This window comes from Adiantum capillus-veneris, chromosome 18 (genome assembly GCF_014529385.1).
Source record: "Adiantum capillus-veneris isolate H3 chromosome 18, ASM1452938v2, whole genome shotgun sequence".
Classification (NCBI taxonomy): domain Eukaryota; kingdom Viridiplantae; phylum Streptophyta; class Polypodiopsida; order Polypodiales; family Pteridaceae; genus Adiantum; species Adiantum capillus-veneris.
Window position 1 is genome coordinate 145,078,631 of NC_140948.1, and position 18,403 is coordinate 145,097,033.

At 43.5% G+C, this 18,403-nt stretch overlaps 1 protein-coding gene and 1 pseudogene across 3 annotated transcripts in view; one reads left to right on the forward strand and one right to left on the reverse strand.

Annotated features, from left to right (window-relative positions):
• Nucleotides 1-12,805: 12,805 nt before the first annotated feature.
• LOC147436572 (uncharacterized) lies at nt 12,806-13,502 on the reverse strand (annotated as a pseudogene).
• Nucleotides 13,503-15,725: 2,223 nt separating this feature from the next.
• Nucleotides 15,726-18,403, forward strand: part of LOC147436573 (Transcription initiation factor IIF, beta subunit) — a 67,338-nt gene continuing 64,660 nt past the window's right edge. For all 3 annotated transcript variants that reach the window (XM_086489444.1, XM_086489446.1, XM_086489445.1), the window contains exons 1-2: nt 15,726-16,026; nt 16,507-16,610. In XM_086489444.1, the coding sequence (XP_086345570.1) occupies nt 15,812-16,026; nt 16,507-16,610 (319 nt within the window). In that variant the 5' untranslated portion in view covers nt 15,726-15,811. The remainder of the gene's footprint in view (nt 16,027-16,506; nt 16,611-18,403) is intronic.

Genomic DNA, 18,403 nt, shown 5'->3' on the forward strand with positions numbered 1-18,403 from the left:
AAAAGATAGAGGCTCCTCAACATCATGTAAACTAGACACAGCCAAAGCATAACAATCTGATGCATAGGATGCATGGCGAGAGCCTGAACGAGTACGACTAGAAAAAGGTGCATCCAAATTACTGTCACGCAAAGTGTGCACCAGCCATTTTGGCAGACCTCTAGCCTGCTCATTTTCAGCCCTTTCCTCATCAAGTACATCATGTACATCTGCATCAGTAATAGGCTGATCTAAAACATTTTCAGAAACCCCCATAGGCTGTACATTTGCCTCATTGGAACTTACATTCATATTTCCACCACTGAAAAGAGGCAACAAAGTGTCATAAATGTCCTGTGAGCTTACATTACTGTCTCTAGTACATGACAGCAAGGGCTGAACAGAATCTTCCACAAACACTACATCCCGAGAAACCAGAATACGTTTTGTTTGCGGATGATACAACCTGTAACCTTTGCTTTCAGCACTATAACCAACAAAAATACATTTGACAGCCTTATCATCCAATTTTCTGCGCTGCACTTGTGGCACCAAAGCATATGCCAAACAGCCAAAAACACGCATGTGCTCAATAGAAGGCTTTCTATCATGCCATGCTTCATATGGAGTAATATACTGCAAAGCTTTCGTAAGACACCTGTTAAGTACATAAGTGGCACACATGATGGCCTCAAGCCAAAAAGAATGCGGCAAAGCTTGACTTTTGACCATACATCGTGCCATTTCCGTCAGTGACCTGTTTTTCCTCTCAGCAACACCATTTTGCTGAGGTGTATAAGGCACTGTACATTGGTGTTTTATCCCACGACTAGCCAGAAATGCATAAAATTCATGAGACAAATACTCCCCCCCTCGATCGGAACGATGGGTGCCCATAGTACATTTCGATACATTTTCAGCCATAGCCAGAAATTGTTTGAAGCACATAAAAACTTCGGACTTCGCTTTAAGCGGAAATACCGATGCATGCCTGGAGTAATCATCAATGAAAGTCACGAAGTACAGGTAATTGCCCAAGGACGGAGTTTGCATGGGCCAACAAACATCACTATGCACAAGCTGCAACCTGCATGTGGCCCTAACTGAACCATCCTTTGGAAACTTAGAACGCTGCATCTTACCCAAAATACAGCCTTCACAAACATGTTTGACAGGTGCTTCAAGAGGCGGCAAAGAAGCAACCATATCATATTTCTGCAAACGCAGTAAACTGGCAAAATTCAGATGACCAAAACGTGCATGCCAAAGTTTTGCATCTGAAATAGCCCTTGAATCTGCAACAGCATTTGCAAAATTTTGTCCACACTTGTCATACAAAGTGAGCTTATACAGCCCACGGCACAGAAGCCCAGATGCAACAATTTCATCACCAAAACTGAGATCATGAACTGTACATCTGCCATCCACAAATTTGACTACAAGTCCAAGTCTAGCAAGTGCGGATACAGACAAGAGATTCTTCTTGATCCCAGGTACATACAGTGCATCAACAAGTGTGAAGGAACTGCCATTAGCAGCAGTGAGCACAATCTTTCCAACTCCCTGAACTGGATAAGAGGTGTTGTTGGCACAAGTGACTGAATTCCCATGAGGGACAGACTCGAGAGAGGTAAACAATTCACGATGTGAGGTAATGTGCTTTGTAGCACCACTGTCGAAATACCACACATGTGAATCTGCAGCAACTGACAAGCATGCATCATGGATAGCAGGATTGTAAGTGCACTCTGTGCTAAAAGCCCATTCTGCATCAACATCAGCATTACAGTCTCCTTTCACAGAAGACTCAACAATGGCTGCATTTGTAGTGGAGCCAGCATTTGCAGTGGAACCACCCTCTTTCTTCTTAGCCTCTTTGGCCTTCAACTTAGGACACGACTTGATCAAGTGATCATTGGCTTTACAATAATGGCAACGCATCTTCTTTTTGCCCTTATCACCAGAATTGCCAGACGAAGTACTGCCAGCAGAAGCATAAGGAACATAATTTTTGCCACTCGCAGCAGAACCATAAGAAGTGGTTGCATTACTGTTACCACCCTTTCTTTGAGAGGCAATAAAAGCCTGTTCAACTGCACGCTGCCTAGTCCTGTTTTTTCTAGAAAGTGACTCTTGCAATAGCAATGTGCATAATGCATCAAACTTGACAACTTCAGGATTTCCTTGGGTCATCAGTCTCCAAGTACTAGCAAAAGTCTGGTAGGAATCTGGTAAGGCATCAAGAACAGTCTGCACAAGGGAACTGTCTGAAATGACTTCATCTGCAGAAATAAGCTGCTCATTGATATCCTTGACACTAGCAAGGAAAGTGTCCATATCATCCTCCTCATGCATAATCTTCGACTCCAGCTCTTTACACAGCAAAGCAATTTTAGCCTCATTGCGGCTTGCATAAAGACCTGCTAGAATATCCCAAGCCTGTTTTGCAGATTTTTTTGAACGGATGTGAGGAACAATGGTGCGCTTCACAGACAACGCAATCAATGCATGAGCCTGTGCATCCTTAACATCCCAACGAGCTTGTTCTGTCGTAGGCAAAACAACTCTAACAGCTACAATCCTTGCAGCAAGACCTGCAACATCCTCAACATCGCCTACATCCTCAGAACCAGGACGTACATCAATGCCCTGCACAATGTTCCAGACACCCTTTGACACAAGAACATGTTGCATCATATAAGCCCACATAGGGTAGTTGTCCCCATCCAACCTGTCCTCAGCAGCAAACATCTTGAACACATCTGTGTTGTTGTTGTCAGCCATGGTAAATGTTGCACCTGATGTGAAAACTGCCCGAAAATAGGAGAAACGGAGCGGGAACAACCTGTGCTATATAGCACAAACCGTAGAAGACTGTAAGGCACCTGTTATGCAGAAAACGGCACTGACAGAAATTCTGCACAAAATGACAAAATAGCCTGTGCAGTACTGCCTGTAGTGGAAACAGAGGCCAAAATGAGCCCAAATCAAAATTTTTGTCGACCTGCGAACGCTCGCCAAAGCTCACTGAAATTGGAGAAAGTGAGCAGGCGTGTGCTGGAGCAGCTGGCGACTAACCCCGGGAGGACGTGACCTGCTCTGATACCAATTGTTGGAATTAGGGTTGCAGAGAAACACACACAGCTTGGAGAAGACGAAGGAAGCTCAAGGCACACAATAGAGAGTGTGTTACTTAGTGTGCAATGGAAAGATAGATAGCCCTAGAGTGATGGGCGTATATACAATGCAAGGGGGAAAAAACCTCCTAAAGAGGGAAAAAATGCCCCGGCGGTCCTAGTGTGTTCACACACATCACTACCACATGTATATGGTAACATTGTCAGTTTGGACACGGTTTGGTGTTCTTGTGCCCACTCTCGCAGGAGTGAGGATTTGTGTATGCTTGTGTGGCTACCATACAGGCTAGTCACAGGTTTCACAGGTTTTTGCAGATTTTTGCAGGTAGTTTCTCTTGTGGGACGTGTTTTGAGCTAGTTTTCTCTCTACTTGCGTATATGGTTATGCGCTTTACGCTCGGTTGAGCAGTTTGTCCCAGTTTATGCTTGCAGAGTTTGCAAATTGTGGAGTTGCTTTATGCATGTGTGAGCATATATTTTGATGCAATTGATCATGCTTTTGAGCATTGTGTAGTGGTTGAGCTACCTCCCACTTTGTTTGCCATAGTTTTGGCATGGATATGGAGACGCTTCAGGTTAGAGGCGGTTCTCGCTCACGATCGCGACTGACATGTTGGTACTGCGGCCACGATGGGCATATTAGGCACCATTGCTTCAGGCGTATGAGGCAGCGGAAGAGGCAGATGCATGGTGCTACTATGCGACCAAATGCTAGAGAGTATGTATGTGACGGGCATGCCACTTTTGAGTCTAGCTTGCCTTCAGACTACTTTGTGTCTTGGGATAGCACATTGTCAACGCGTTTTCTACTAGATGAGCATGCAGTTTTTCACGTGACGCCACATCTTGATTTGTTTTTCTCTTTCTCTAGTGGGAGACTTGGTTGTATGCAGTTTGCTGATGGTTCAGCATATGACATAGAGGGTGTTGGAGATGTATGCATGTCTTTACCGAGCAGTGCATTGCTTACGCTACGAGATGTATGTTATGTACCAGGACTCAATCAGTCTCATTTCAGTGCGTCAGTTAGTAGTGGACATTGTGTACTGCTTGGAGAGCGGTGGTTTAAGATGCATTGGGGATCATGTGATAGCTAGAGGTGCTAGGAGTGGTATGGTATACCCTTTGCATATTTCACGAGGCGGTATAGTCTCTGTGTATTTGCAGCCATGCTTGGAGTGAGAGACGAGACGTGCCTCTTTTGCAGATGTGCTGCATGGAGAGGAGGTTGTACATTTGTCTTGTGGCGACGTTCACACAGACAATGGTATCTCTGGGAAGCACAAATTTGTCAGTCATAGCTGAGGTGACATCAGTTTAGCCAGAGACTGATGCATTGTTCTATGATGCGTCTGGTATGTTTGAGGGTGACAGTGTCCTTCAGACGGCTGTGTGTGATTGCAGTGGTGTTGATTTCTCGATTTTGCAGTCATTCTCAGCAGATATGCCTTTGCCAGATAATGCTGACATGGTGATGCATAGTCAGGTGGTTCTTGATGAGGATGCATATGGAACTGAGGTCGCTGACAGGGATAGGTTGGCACACTAGTGCATGTTTTGTTGGCTTTTGGGTCTCTCATGTCTGACCTTATAGTCTCAAGACCTGATCTTGCTTATGGGTTGGTGCATTTGTAGTGGGAGTTGGCAGTCGTGCGATGACTGACATTGGCATTGTGCATTGTGGAGCCATGCAGGTTGTCACTCGATACCTGCATCAGGAGTGTCATCGTAGCTCTAGCCCTAGTGGTATCATGTTGCATCTACACTAGAGCGGTTACAAAGTGAGCCAGTGGGCATAGGTTGAGAGTCGTCTTCTCTTACCTCTTGTATATACTAGTTGTAGGCTAGTCTTCTCGCCACTTATCGGCACATAGCCTTTAGTGGGAGAATGCTAAGTAAAAGCGGTGTGCCTCACCGTGCTTTGCCCGTGTCTGTCGACGAGTGTCCGACCGCCCACATTTATCTCCTTATTCTTTATACATACAAAGAATAAGGAGCTCTCACTCATTCTCACATTGTGCTCATATTTTGAGATTTGGGAGCTCCACCCCACATCCTGCGTACTCTCTCTCTCTCCCCTTCTCACTCTTTGCACACGCACCGCATTCACGCGCTCACAATTATCCTTGATATAAAGTCAGTGGATAGTACCATGGTACATGATAGAAGCCTTGCTTTGCATGAACACTAGCCATTAAAGCACTTTGCTTTACTCAACATAGGAATATTTTGCAAATAAAAGATGAAATTACAGAAAAAACAAGTATAAATTGATATGTACTAACCTTGTTGCCTCTCTGAGAGCGGTTGGCTTTGCTTGAAGCTGGCTCATAGCCGTATATGCTGAGAAATTTAGAGCTATTGGATGTACCCAACATGCCATCATGGCTTGGATCATACTGATCTCTAAGAGAAAATTAAAAATAAACATTGTGCCAAGTTTCTTGAAGTTCGTATACTAATAGCATATTCCAAAATTTGGAAACTTCTATGCAAGATGCCCTGAAGTGAAGCCTTGCTTCGCATAAGTTCATCAAAAAGATAGGACAAAACGCAACCTGAGTGCTCATAGCTAACAGGTTCTCCTGTTGACACCACACATATACCAAAGCAAAAGAGAATCTACCTTGTTGAAATTTCAGACTTGGCAAGGCCGACTTTATAGTGCAGCTTATTGAGGATCATGAGATTGCCCAATATGGATAAAGATAGCATCTACAGCTTACTATCAAGTGTCATCTATTGCCAAACACTACTTGATCGAAGCAACATTTGCTTGTCAAGTTGGCATTGTAAAAATTCTTGTGAAAGTGATAAGTTTAAAATAGAAACTTAAAGTTAACAAACTTACCGATTTCCTGTGGCATCAAAAGTCATATCATCCCGTAGTATGATGGTCGAAAATGGAGTCGGCTCATAGCTGTGGCCATCCATGTGTGTCCCATGTGCTTCATGTATGTATGTTGCCTGCACTTTGGCAAGTTGTAATTGCTTTGGATAAACCATGTCCCAATCCATAATTATAAGTAGGGAGTCGTGCTTCTAAAAACCTTGCTTTCCCCCTCCTCTAGGTAGCACAAGGAAGAGATATCAAAAATATAATAGCCGACATAATGCACAAGTCGATTGTTAAGAATCGATGTACAAAGCCTTGCTCCCTAGTGAAAACTGATGTACCTGGTGCATCTTATGGCATTGTCATATTAAACAGAGCTTAAAAGAAATTAACCCTGCCAATTGTCGACCTTGTCGAGTAGGGTACCATACTAGAAGTAAAAATAATTGTAGTAATTGCACAGACAAAGCATACTTGAGTTGCCCAATACAGCTTGCATGCATCAATTGGCATGTACTTTTGAAAACAATGGCAATGTTCATGACTACATCGGGTTTGGAAGATCTGCCCAGGAGCCATGCCCTAGCAAAACCAAAACTCCGAACTATGGAAACAAATGCTTGCCGACTTCTTGGAATTGCAATATTGGTTGGCCTTGTTGTATATCTTCATCTTACAAGTCTTAGGACTTGCCTGGCTTGCATTTGTTGTCGAGAAACCTTGCCTACATGCATTATCTGTGATTGAGGAACTAATAAAAAACAAATTGAAAGAATTTACCTCATTCTCGTGATCAAAACCCGCTTTGCTCTTGTTCATCTTCTACCGTTATTTTCCATGAAAGCTTGTATCTGTCAAAGTACTGAAGCTTTAGGAGTCTTTGCCGATTTCCAAGAGAACTCATTCCAGACTCTTGGCTCATAGCCCATGACCTTGTCGAATCTACCGTTTAGAAACTAACACTCATATATAGCAATAAGGTGTGGCTAACAGCAGTTGAACAGTGGAACTCATAGTAGACATCGTTTTTGCCAATTGAAATATGACGCTGAACCAATGATATCAAAAGATATATGCTTTGTTCGGAAGTTTTCAAAATTTTTGAAATTTGCAGCAATTATGTATTTTAGAATTTACAAAAATTATGTACTGCCACTCCAAGATTCTGGCACTTACCTTAGCTTGCCGAGGAAAATATTGAGGGGAAACGGCCCGTGGGAACCCTCCCTATATCTTATTAGGTTCAATTGAACCCTTAAGGGTGGCCATGTGTGAGCATATCGCTCCCCTGCACAATGATGGCGATGGTGGCCAGTTCCAACTGTGAAAAATGTTCCCTCGGGCTTGTGTGCTGCTCTGCTCAACCATACGAAGAGGCGGCTTTTGCTCGGCTCGACCCCGAGATGCTAACAAGCCCACACTCAAGCTGTTTGGTGCAAATCTGCATCACTTGCTTGCCCATGCAAGGGGCTTTCCCACACGATCCCTCTATTGAGTCTGCCTTTTCTCCTCGGGTTCGAGCTTGGAAGCCTTGCTTTCCATGCCCTGTTCTTGCCCTGCTGCACCTCCTTTTCCATGGAAGGAAGCTTTTTCCCTCCTCCATAGCTCCCCTCTCCCTTGAGCTCTGATGCCAGTGTAAAGACTGGGGACTGGAGCATGAAACTCTCCACCCGACCATGCCCTATATAGGCCCTGCCTTGCTAATAACAGGGCCCCCTTGATTGCATGTCTGTCCTGGCCCTTGGCCTGCCGCCCGGTCTTACCCTAGAACTGACATCATCACAAGTCCTTCATGACATAGGTATATCATGCCATAGACTTATGATCTTATTTCCATTTACTGTAAAGAGATGGTTTGGACTTGTATACTTCAACACTCTCATCCTTTTCTCTTGTTCTTGGAGCAGCTTTCAGGCTTCTTCAGTTCTTCCACATCCACATTTTTGACAACGTTCGCTTGAGTTGAAGCATGTATGAGGGTGACTTTGACATCTTAGTATTACATCTTTCACATAACGACTTAGGTATGCATAGATTCCTTATTTTATCTATCATTGTATCAATTTTTTTTTCTTTCACTATAACATTTGTTTGTTGGGAGCAGTCATACCAACAAGAGCATGTCTATATTGTTTGACTTCATCTTCAAGTTCAATCATGCAAGCATTTTATATCTTAGTGACTTCTTGAGATTTTCTTCTCAACCGAAAGAACTCGTAGAGCTCCATATTCCTTTGCAAATGTGCACAAATCTTCACCTTGCTTGATTACAATCTCTTGAAAAGAGACCAAGTATGCCATTATCATGGCTTTTGTTGCCTTGATGGTGGTTGAGGATAAACTTGAGTGTAAATCTATGGTGGATATACCAATGAGGCATTCATCAACCACTCCCAGGTTGACTTTTCACCATAGATCCAAGGCTCCAAGCCTTTGGTCGCGCTCTGTTGGGGATTTATTTATTTGTAAACACCCATTCTCATTGCTTCACTCCATTGTCACAAGAAAGAGCTTATTCCCATGTCACACACATTACTTTGCTTTGCACCTATTCTTGGCCAAGCTCGAGTCCCCATACCCCTCCTTTATTGGAACTTCTTTATTACAAAGGTCCCGACTCCAAAAGGCAGAGCGTACACATTTTGAAGGCATTCAAGCATGAACATTTAAACATTCAAGTATTCCGTGCACTCAAAGAAAAAGGAGTTCAAGCAAATCAAGCATTCAAGGCATTAAAGCATTCAAGTTTTGGATACAATTGTGCACGCATATATTTGAGTGATTGAACCTCCCACATTACACACTTATGCAGTTGTACGCATTTGTCAACACAAGAGTTAGACACTACCTGTCCTAGAGACATGGTAAGACCCTCCTACATTATTTTTTGTGTCCCCCACGATGCATATCCACATGACATGGATGCCATGTGCACTATATCAGAATCCTCTAGATTCCACAAGTAAGGAAATAAAGCATAGAAGATGAGGCCCTAATGAAGTTCTCAAAAGAAATTGTAAGTGTTTAACACTACCCCAAACCATAAAGTTTGGAGGTAAGACCTACACTATTTTTGCATCAGATTCCATCTTATGAGCCCCATGTACCTACCCAACATAACCCATACTAAAATCCCTTGATTAGAATCCATGCATTTCGTGTAAGCTTTGGTTTAGGGAGGCGTCTATTGGGGTAAGCCTTAGCTTATAGTCATGGTGAGAACGCTCCCTAAAAACCAAGCATGCACCATAAAAGTGCATAGTCACATTTTCCCTATGGAACCTACAAAGCCTCACACATGCTATTCATTACCTACACACATGCTACACACTTGATGGCCACATGGCACTTGTGGTAGCTCACACTACTCTTGCCATTTCCACTTGTGGTGCATATCCATTAACCCATTGATTGCACTTCTCCACATTGAGCCTATATATGGCCAATACTGAAAGCTTGTAACTCTCTCTCTAATTTCAAACAATCAGGAAAGCTATTTTCATTCTACATTGTGTATTAAGCTCATTCTCTAGGCTACTCCTAATTATCCATTGGCTATGGTGCAACCAAGAAATAAAGAGGCAATGTGGAAGTTTTGATGACGAGGGGCCAGTAACTGTAGAGTGGTGACGAATCATGCTTGAGTTGAGGGTGCAAAGCCAGTTGCAATCTTATGAAGGTTGCAGCATGAGCACAGAGGGGCATGTGATGATGGAGGGCCAATAGGTAGAGTGGGTTTTAATATAAAAGCATAGTAGGCTGAAAGGAGGAGAGTAATGCAGTGTGCTAGCCTCCACCCAACCAAGCTAACTTATAGCCTCCCCCTAGCCTACACAGAATTGTCTGGCCATGCCGGTGGCCTTGCCCGTAGGACCCGTGTCCTTACATTACCCCCCCTTTGGAGAATCATTTTCTTCCTAAAAAACAAACGTAGTAAAACATTTCTTAAGTGCGGAGACATTCTCCCATGTAGAACCTTCTTCAGGTGTTACCAACACTTGCCGTCTGACATGATGTCTGGTGCGAAGCTCATGAGAATCCAAAATATTTTCGGGTTCATGAGGGATGCTTGGCGGTTCTATAATGTCAACTAGCACACCTGTGTCAATGACATTATCATTATGTCCTAGCTATTTTTGTAAACGGGTAGCATGAAAAACATGATGACATCGTGAGTGCTCGGGAAGAGCTAACTCAAATGCCACTTGACTTATACGTTTGAGAACGGTAAATGGTCCACAATAACATGGTGAACGTTTAGTAGCTTTTTCCTTCTTCAGAGTTTCTGAATGCTCCGAAAATTTGAGGAAAACCTTGTCTCCTTCTTGGAAAGTAACAAGACAGTGTGCTCATCTACGTACTTCTTATAACGTCTTGAACTTGCTTAACATTTTGTCGAGCAACTCTAAGCATATCAAAATGGTTTTGGAGAAAATCCGGCTTAGTGCATCCACTACTACATTATATTGCCCCTTGCAATATCGTAACTTACAATCATAATCTTGAAGGATCTCCGCCCATCGAGCTTTACGACCCTTCAAGTCCGTTTGAGTAGTAAACCATTTTATACTTTCATGATCAAGAACCACTTCAAACTCGACACCATATAAATAGTGTCTCCACTTTCGTAAAGCGTGAACTATGGCATAGAGCTCCCTCTCATAGACATAATAATTTTGTTGAGCTCTATCCAACGTTTTACTTTCAAAGTTTATAGGTCTTCCCTCCTGGAGAAGTACCGCACCAATAGCTTTATCACTAGCATCAGTCTCTACCACAAACGACTTAAGTGGGTTGACTATTGCTAGGATGGGAGCAGTGGCTATGTCCCATACTTCTTTATCAGTTCCAGACATTTGGTCGACCACATACTTGTGGAAGCCGGAGTCTATGTAAGCTTCAATTTCTTGACTAGCTTATAGTTAAAGAATTTATGAGTTGCACCATCATCCACTAAAATATGAACACGTTGTCTGTTAATAGTGCCATGCATGCAAATCAACTCATGGGGGCCAAAGGTTGGCTCCCACATTGAAGCAGGCACACAACACTTGTGCTTTTCTTCCATATGAAGAACCTATACATCACAATACTTAGGAGATGAATCTAATGTGAGACATTCATGGCCTTTTCTTTGCCTTGCAAAAGAGGACAGTCTTTCTTGTTATGCTGGTCCAAAAGACATTTGAAACACAAATTGTGTTTCTTTGCACGCTCAAAATTGTTGGTAGTGCTGAGAGACCCACGTGGAGTATCTCATGATTTAGGCTTCTTAGCCTCTTGAGGGCGCGAAGAGGTAGATTGTCTCTTGTTCCTCTTGGAACGTGTGGGAGATCTACCTTGCCATTGGCTCTTAGCCGAATTTCTCTTAGAAAAAATATTCTTTGAGTAGGGAACATTTCCCCTCCTCTCTTGGTGATTATCATACGTTTGGGCATAAGCGATGGCTTCTTCCAAAGTTTTTGGATGTTGGATCTTGACATGAAGACGATAGTCCAAAGTTTTTGGATGTTGGATCTTGACATGAAGATGATAGTCCAAAGGTTTTGGATGTTGGATCTTGACATGAAGACGATAGTCTTTGTCAAGACCCCTATTGAAACCCCATATCTTTTGGAATTCATCTAGACCTTCTAGTTTTAATATGATTTCTCGATACTTAGAAAGATACTGAGTGAGAAGGAGGCTAGACATGCGGCATGCATACCATGCTAACCAATTCTTATCTTCTTCATTAAAGTCCAAAAACTCTTTGGAGAAAGAAGCTTGAAACGCAACCCAAAACTGAGGACGAGCATCTATTGGAAATGTCATCCATGCATTGCTACCTTCTGCATCTTCTGGAGCACTTTCCTCATGGACTCCTTGAGTCATGCGAGCTTGGGTTTCTTGAACCGTACCAGCTTGGGCTCCTTGAGCCATCTGTGAATTCATAAATTTCATAAGTAGCTCAGTAAGGTTTGTAACATTTGCATTTAATGCAGAGAGGTTGTGTTTAAGTATGCTTTGGCGATTTTCCAAAGTCTTGAAAGTAGCCATATTTACAAGACCGTGATCTCCTAGATCATCATCATCATGCATATTAACGTCGGCATCGCTCGTGGTGACCGGATTTTGATGTGCGTGCTCAAAATCAAAAGTGTGTGTAGGTGGGATATCCTCGCCGGCCATGGTAAACACATGCTAATGTAGAAAGAGAGAAAACGTCATCTTGTACCTTGTAAAGCTTGAAGTCGTGTTTTTTTATGCTTGACGACTTTTGCGTTGCATGTGATCCTCGCCTTGGAGAAATTGTAGCGTTTCACATCTCGTTCTTTGTAAGAACACCTTGGTTGTTGTTTCACAAAAACTCGTCGTTTTTGTGCAAGCTTTTGTTCACTTGTGAAGCTTCTTTTTTGAAGAAAAAGGAACTTTTGAAAGAAAACTTGCCTTTCTCTAAGGAGTGAAAAGGAAGGGTGAAACTAATACCTTGAAGTTTGTAGATTTCCTTTCCTTCTAGATTTCTTTGTCAACACGAGTATGCTATCTTTCCTTGTTGCATACAACAAGTCTCATATAGCTTGGATGGTAGGGTGTTAGCCTCTTACTCTCATGGGGTGGGTTCAACCCTCCTTCATGTAAGGGTTTAGAGGGCCTTCCTACTCGCACGACCAACAATGCCAACAGAGCTTTGGTGTCGTAGAGTTGTCGGTCGAGTTTGCCTTGGTCGCTCGGGTTAGTCTTGCACTGTGGGAGGCGAACGTGGGCCTGTTGCGAGTACTGCTCGTTGTCTGTCCTCCCGTGCTGTGCACATAACTATGTGTCTGTCTTCTCTTTTGCTGCATTGTGGACCGTCGTCTTCTCCGCTTGTTGCCTATGGATCGTGGGAGAGGAGATGTGCGTCGCATGCACATACAACCCCCTTTTCCCCTTTCTCAACATAGCTCGGATACTGCTGAAAGGAGGAGAGTAATGCAACGTGCTTGTCTCCCCCAACTTTGGGAGTTCGAAACTCCTGGATGACGGTCTTACCTCCTCGATATACTGCCCATTTACCTTGTTTTTGTGCTTCATAGACCTTTTTGAGTTCTTGTTTCTTCATCTTGAGTTGATTCATGGTCAACTCCTGAGCAATCCAAACCTTTGTTCCCTTGAGGAGGTGGGATTGGTGCAACAACCTCACCTGCTCCTCTTTTTCCTTGAAAGTGAGAAGGCAATGCTCAGGTGGAACTTGCCTATGGGTGTCATTGATCCAAGAAATGGCTTCCGGCTTGATGTTGATTGTTTGAAGAATATTGTTGAGCTTGATAATTGGTTCTTTGATGGTCGTTGGTGGTGCACCATGGTGAGGGAAGCCCACCAATCTGGACCTTGAAGGAGTTCTCTTCCTGAAGTCTCTATCCTTAAAGCTCCATTGTCACATAGGTATGTACTTTTTTAATGGATGCAGAGTGAGCTTGGGTAACTTTAGCTTCAACTTCTTTGCCTTTGTATGTGGCAAGATTGACCATAGAGTCGAAACGTGCCTCAAGCTTGCTAAGGCGCGCTTTGAGGTCACGATTTTCTTCCATAAGTTGATCAACAACTCTTTGAAGCTCTCCGATCCGATCGATTTTACTCGGCACTGCTACAATGGTTGCAAAACTTGGTCGACTCCTCCCAGTACCCTTTGGGGTATTCATGATGAGACCACCCCGTAAACCAGTGTGACCCCACTGTAACCGAGGCCTTAACAAAGTCTTAGTTTGGTGGTTAAGGTTCGTGAGGGTGCCTCGTGAGGCTCGCACATATTTTTTACAACTTTGTAGGGTCGTGAGTTCAGGGCTAGGCAGCACGAGATCCGTGAGTTAGGCTGCAGTAGATTCAGGGCTTGCGAGAGACTTGATGAGAGATTCAAAGGCTTGCTGTGTTCGAAGGCTTTCTCTGCGCTGATGTTTTGACGTCGTCATGAGATTCAGGGGCTTGGCTTTGGCTCGAGATTGAGGCTATGATGATATGCCTAACGCCTCCCCACAGGGCTGCCTCTCGCCCAGGGGGAGACTCAGGCGTTCATGGGTTGAGGTTGAGGAGGGAGAAACCCTACTGTAGAACGAGCACACCACACACACACACACACACACACACACACACACACACACACACACACAGATAGATAGATACATAGATAGAGAGAGAGAGAGAGAGAGAGAGAGAGAGAGAGAGAGAGAGAGAGAGAGAGAGAGAGAGAGAGAGAGAGAGAGAGAGAGAGAGAGAGAGAGAGAGAGAGAAGGTTAGACATCAGGTCATATGAGGGTCACCACACATCCTTTGTAGCTTCCTGTGAATTACAATAAGGCCAGATTCAAGAATTGATCATTCCTATATTCTTGAGAAATTGGTGGACGACAAAATTGCATGGAGGTGTAACAAAATGTGGAGGATGTGAAAATGTGATTTGTGATGAATTGGAAATCCTTAGGTCCAAATTATACTGCACAAGAGGCTCTGCAAGCAATGAAAAAAATCCTTTCCCATTGGGAATTGCACAGAGTCTCTCCCTCTTCTTTGTTGGCATTGCCAGCTTGCAAGTAGTGATAAAGGGGTGGAGCCTATCAAATGATGTACACATTTTTTAGGCTCATTTTTAGGCTTTTTTAAAGGCTATTTTCAGATATAGGGGTGGAGCCTAATCTCAAATGATGTACACATTTTTTAGGCTATTTTTAGGCTCATATTTTTTAAAGGCTATTTTCAGATTTTGCTTTGGCAAAGGCGTTCGTCAGTGCGAGGACGAGAGCAAGAAGCTGGGAGGAAGCACGTTAGCAAGGTATGGCTGGCTCTCTCTCTCTCTCTCTCTCTCTCTCTCACACACACACACACACACACACACACACACACACACACACACATACATGTGTGTTGTGTTTCTTCTCTATGTGGTTTGTTTCTATTCGTTCTCTTCTTCTTCTTTTGTAAGTCTTGTTTGTAGACAATATACGATGTTTGCAGGTAATCGTGCATCCTCTCTCTCTCTCTCTCTCTCTCTCTCTCTCTCTCTCTCTCTCTCTCTCTCTCTCTCTCTCTCTCAGATCGTATTGATAAAACTACTTCAACAAACAAATAAGGAGACCACTACCATCGTAATTTGTAATTAAGGGGCATCACAACCATTTGTTAAGCTTCCATACATCAGCTCCGACAGCCTGAGATATTACATTTTTAGTATACAAATATTAACTCTTAAAATGTTCAGAAGGATCTAATCAGCTCGACTTGTTGTTCTGTGTGCTGCAAAGTCCTGGCTCCTCTTCTCAAGACCCTCACCAAGAACGAAGCACTCGAATCTCCGAACCTTGATATGCAAAGAATAGTCGCGGCATGGATGCTCTAGAATGTTACAAGGCTATCCGAAGGGAGGGCTCTTTTGAATGTATGCAAAAGGAAGACGTTTCTCCTACACTTGGAGCTTGAAGGCTTGTGGCATCACCCAAGCAGTTAGTAGGGGCAAATGACTTCCTCATGTTTTCACTTGAGAATGATTTGAGTAATTGCTAATGTTCGTCTCTGTCTCTCTCTCTCTCAGGGAGTGCCGCCGTTGGCAACTTAGTGACAGCCTTGTTTTCAGAGCTTCAAGCTCTTTGATAGAGTAATTTGCTTTAGCACTACGTGAGCGGTACAATCGGGTCGGAACACTTCAGTTCTCTGTGAGTCACGATACACGCGTGCAAGTGCCACTTAAGTTGTTGACGTCTGCCCATTGGGTTGACCAATGGGCACTAGCTTAAAAGATTAATTTTTTTCCTTTCGCGTTTCATTTTTGGTCGAGCCAAATGATCACAACAACCTTTGACACAGTTTTGAGCAGAACAACGTTCTTTTTCTGTTCTGTTATAGCGTGGCGATGTCGGGGGAAGAGAAAATTGTGAGCTCAGGACCGCCACCCTCCTCCTCCTCCTCCTCTTTGCTGGACCTTTCTCGAGCAGATAAGGCCGTGTGGCTCTTGAAGGTTCCTCTCAGGGTCGCTCAATCATGGCAGCAGCAGACCGATGCGGGAAATCCTCTTGCAAAGCTCATCCTTACCTTGGACCCTACCAAATCAGAAGAACCTGAATTCAGGTGTGTCAACTTCCTCTTCCACGGCGTGCTATTTATTTGATTGTGTGCGATGCTTAGGGCTCTTTAATTTTGACAAATAGAAGCACCGGCTGCAGGCTTTATAAGATTGACGAAATTATTTCTTTTTTTTTTCTTAATCACAGCCTGTATGTGTCTGGACACGAAACTATGACAAGGTTTTTGATGGGACAAGATTCTAGTGACCTTCATATCTGCATGAATTATAAAATCATTTTGTGAAGTACCATGACGAATTTGGAATTTGGGCATTGATGAAACTCTTAGCATCTATGCAATTACCCATTCACTCTAGTGAGAGAATGGTGTGTCTAGTGCTACAGATTACAGATTGTTTTCAGATTTTGATTATTGCTTATTGCTTATTGTCATATGCTCATGTCATTGCTTCTATTAGTCGCCCAATCGCCTATCCATCGGCGATAACAGTGCTGTTTGTTGAATGTCTCATTGATGGACCAGCTTGGAATTGGCTGCAAGTGAAACAGCTGGTATTCCCAAGGACTATCTCCTGAGTGTAAACAAAGATCTCGTACCGACGCATGTATTCTCAGAGAACCCTCAAGGCATGTTTTTTCTTACAAATGTAAAACACTAGATGTTTGATGTGGATTGCACGGTTTTGAATGTGCACAGTTTTGCATGGAATGTATGGAATAGTTCTTAGTTTTCTACCTGTTTTCATCAGCTTGCTTTAAAGACAAGAAGACTTTGAGTTTACTCTATTCCAATTGGCTATGTCCATGGTTTGAGCTTTAAGTGTATAGGTGAGTTTAATTTGCCCCATTTTGGACAGTAGTGTTTTATTGAGCCTTTTACATGTTGTTTTATTTCATCACAAGAAGAATGCAAATGCTGTTACACCCAAGCCAATGTTTCTAAACAATCAGATTTACCTCAACTTTTTTCACTTGCACACTGGCCGTGGTAGTGTGCATGTGATTTGTTCTGGTGTCTGGATTAGAGCGGGTTTTAGTATAGAATGGATTGGGAGTTTACCTTGCATCTTCTTCAAAGCATGTGTGAGGACTCGGTGATGTGGCATGGCCACAATGCAGTGGCTGTGTCGAGGTAGGAGCAAAGCAGAAGAAGAAAGAGAGAGCGAGATCCAAGCTTGCCATTGTAAAGCTTGCGAATTCCGGCATGATTTGCGATGCAAATTTCAAGAGCATATGGATTGATAACATGGCAGGCCATTGTCACAATGTAATGTGCAGCGGAAGTGAGTGTTGAACTTTGCTCAAGATGAGTGCTCCGAACTGTGCTCAAGATTCCTTTTACTTACGGAAGGGAGAGCTTTCCGTTCCTTCAATGAGAGAGTGCAAGTGATCACAAACAAAGTGGATAAACACTGTGAATGAAGGTGCTGAGATTGAGAGATAGAGAGAGAAGAATATGACACCCCTCCAAAGGGCCCCACTCTCTATGGCGAGAGCGGTCTACTATTGATTGCACAAATCTCTACAATGCTTTGGACTTGCGGACGATGTCAACGATGACAAGACGGGCTGAAATCTGAAAACGATAAGGGCTGAAATCTGCAATTTTTCTATCTGCCGAATTCTGACTCTATGTTGATGACGATGTCGATTGCGAAGATGCGACGACGACGCGTTGGAAACGCAGATGCTGAAATTTGCGTTTTCCGGGCTGAATCTGCAAACTGCGCTAGATCTGACTGTGCGGCGAGGATCTGCTACGGGAAGGTGAGATTTGCGAGGTTTGGGACTTGTTCTGCGGGATCTGACTGCTGAAAACTGAAACCGTTGGTGCAAGGGATGATCTTGTCGCGGAGAATCTGCAAAAACGCTATGTTGATTGCTGATCCAAAAACTCTAGGGACTGATCTGGGTCCTTGATGGAAAAACGCTAGGCATTCTTCTTTTTTGCTACTGTTGCACCGCCACGGGGCTGATCTGCAACCGCCAGGCTGTCTTCATGCAAAAACGCTAGGTTGGATGTGAGGTCTGTGGCTGAAAACGCAAGGTTGACTGCCCCGGGGGGTCTTTCTGAGAAGGTGCCTGTTGAACCTTGGTTCCTGCTGCCTCTTCTGCCAGAAAGTGCTAGCGCTAGGTTTGCTTATATACTTCCTTGTCAAATTACCCTACCCAGTTTCCCAACAAAAGTCAATTAAAAAATAATAAGTGAAAATTGGCTAAAATAGGGAAAATAGGTCTATGCATTGTAAAAATGCTCCTGATGGGTTCTGATGATAATTTGATGATCACTCTGTGTGCAACCAAAGGATATGCATCTACTCTAGTGTCTGGACATGCACGGTTTGCGAACAGACTCACAAAAGTGCCAGTACACTTCCTAAGCTAACTGAACTGAACCCATGTCATGAAGTAGCTTGTCC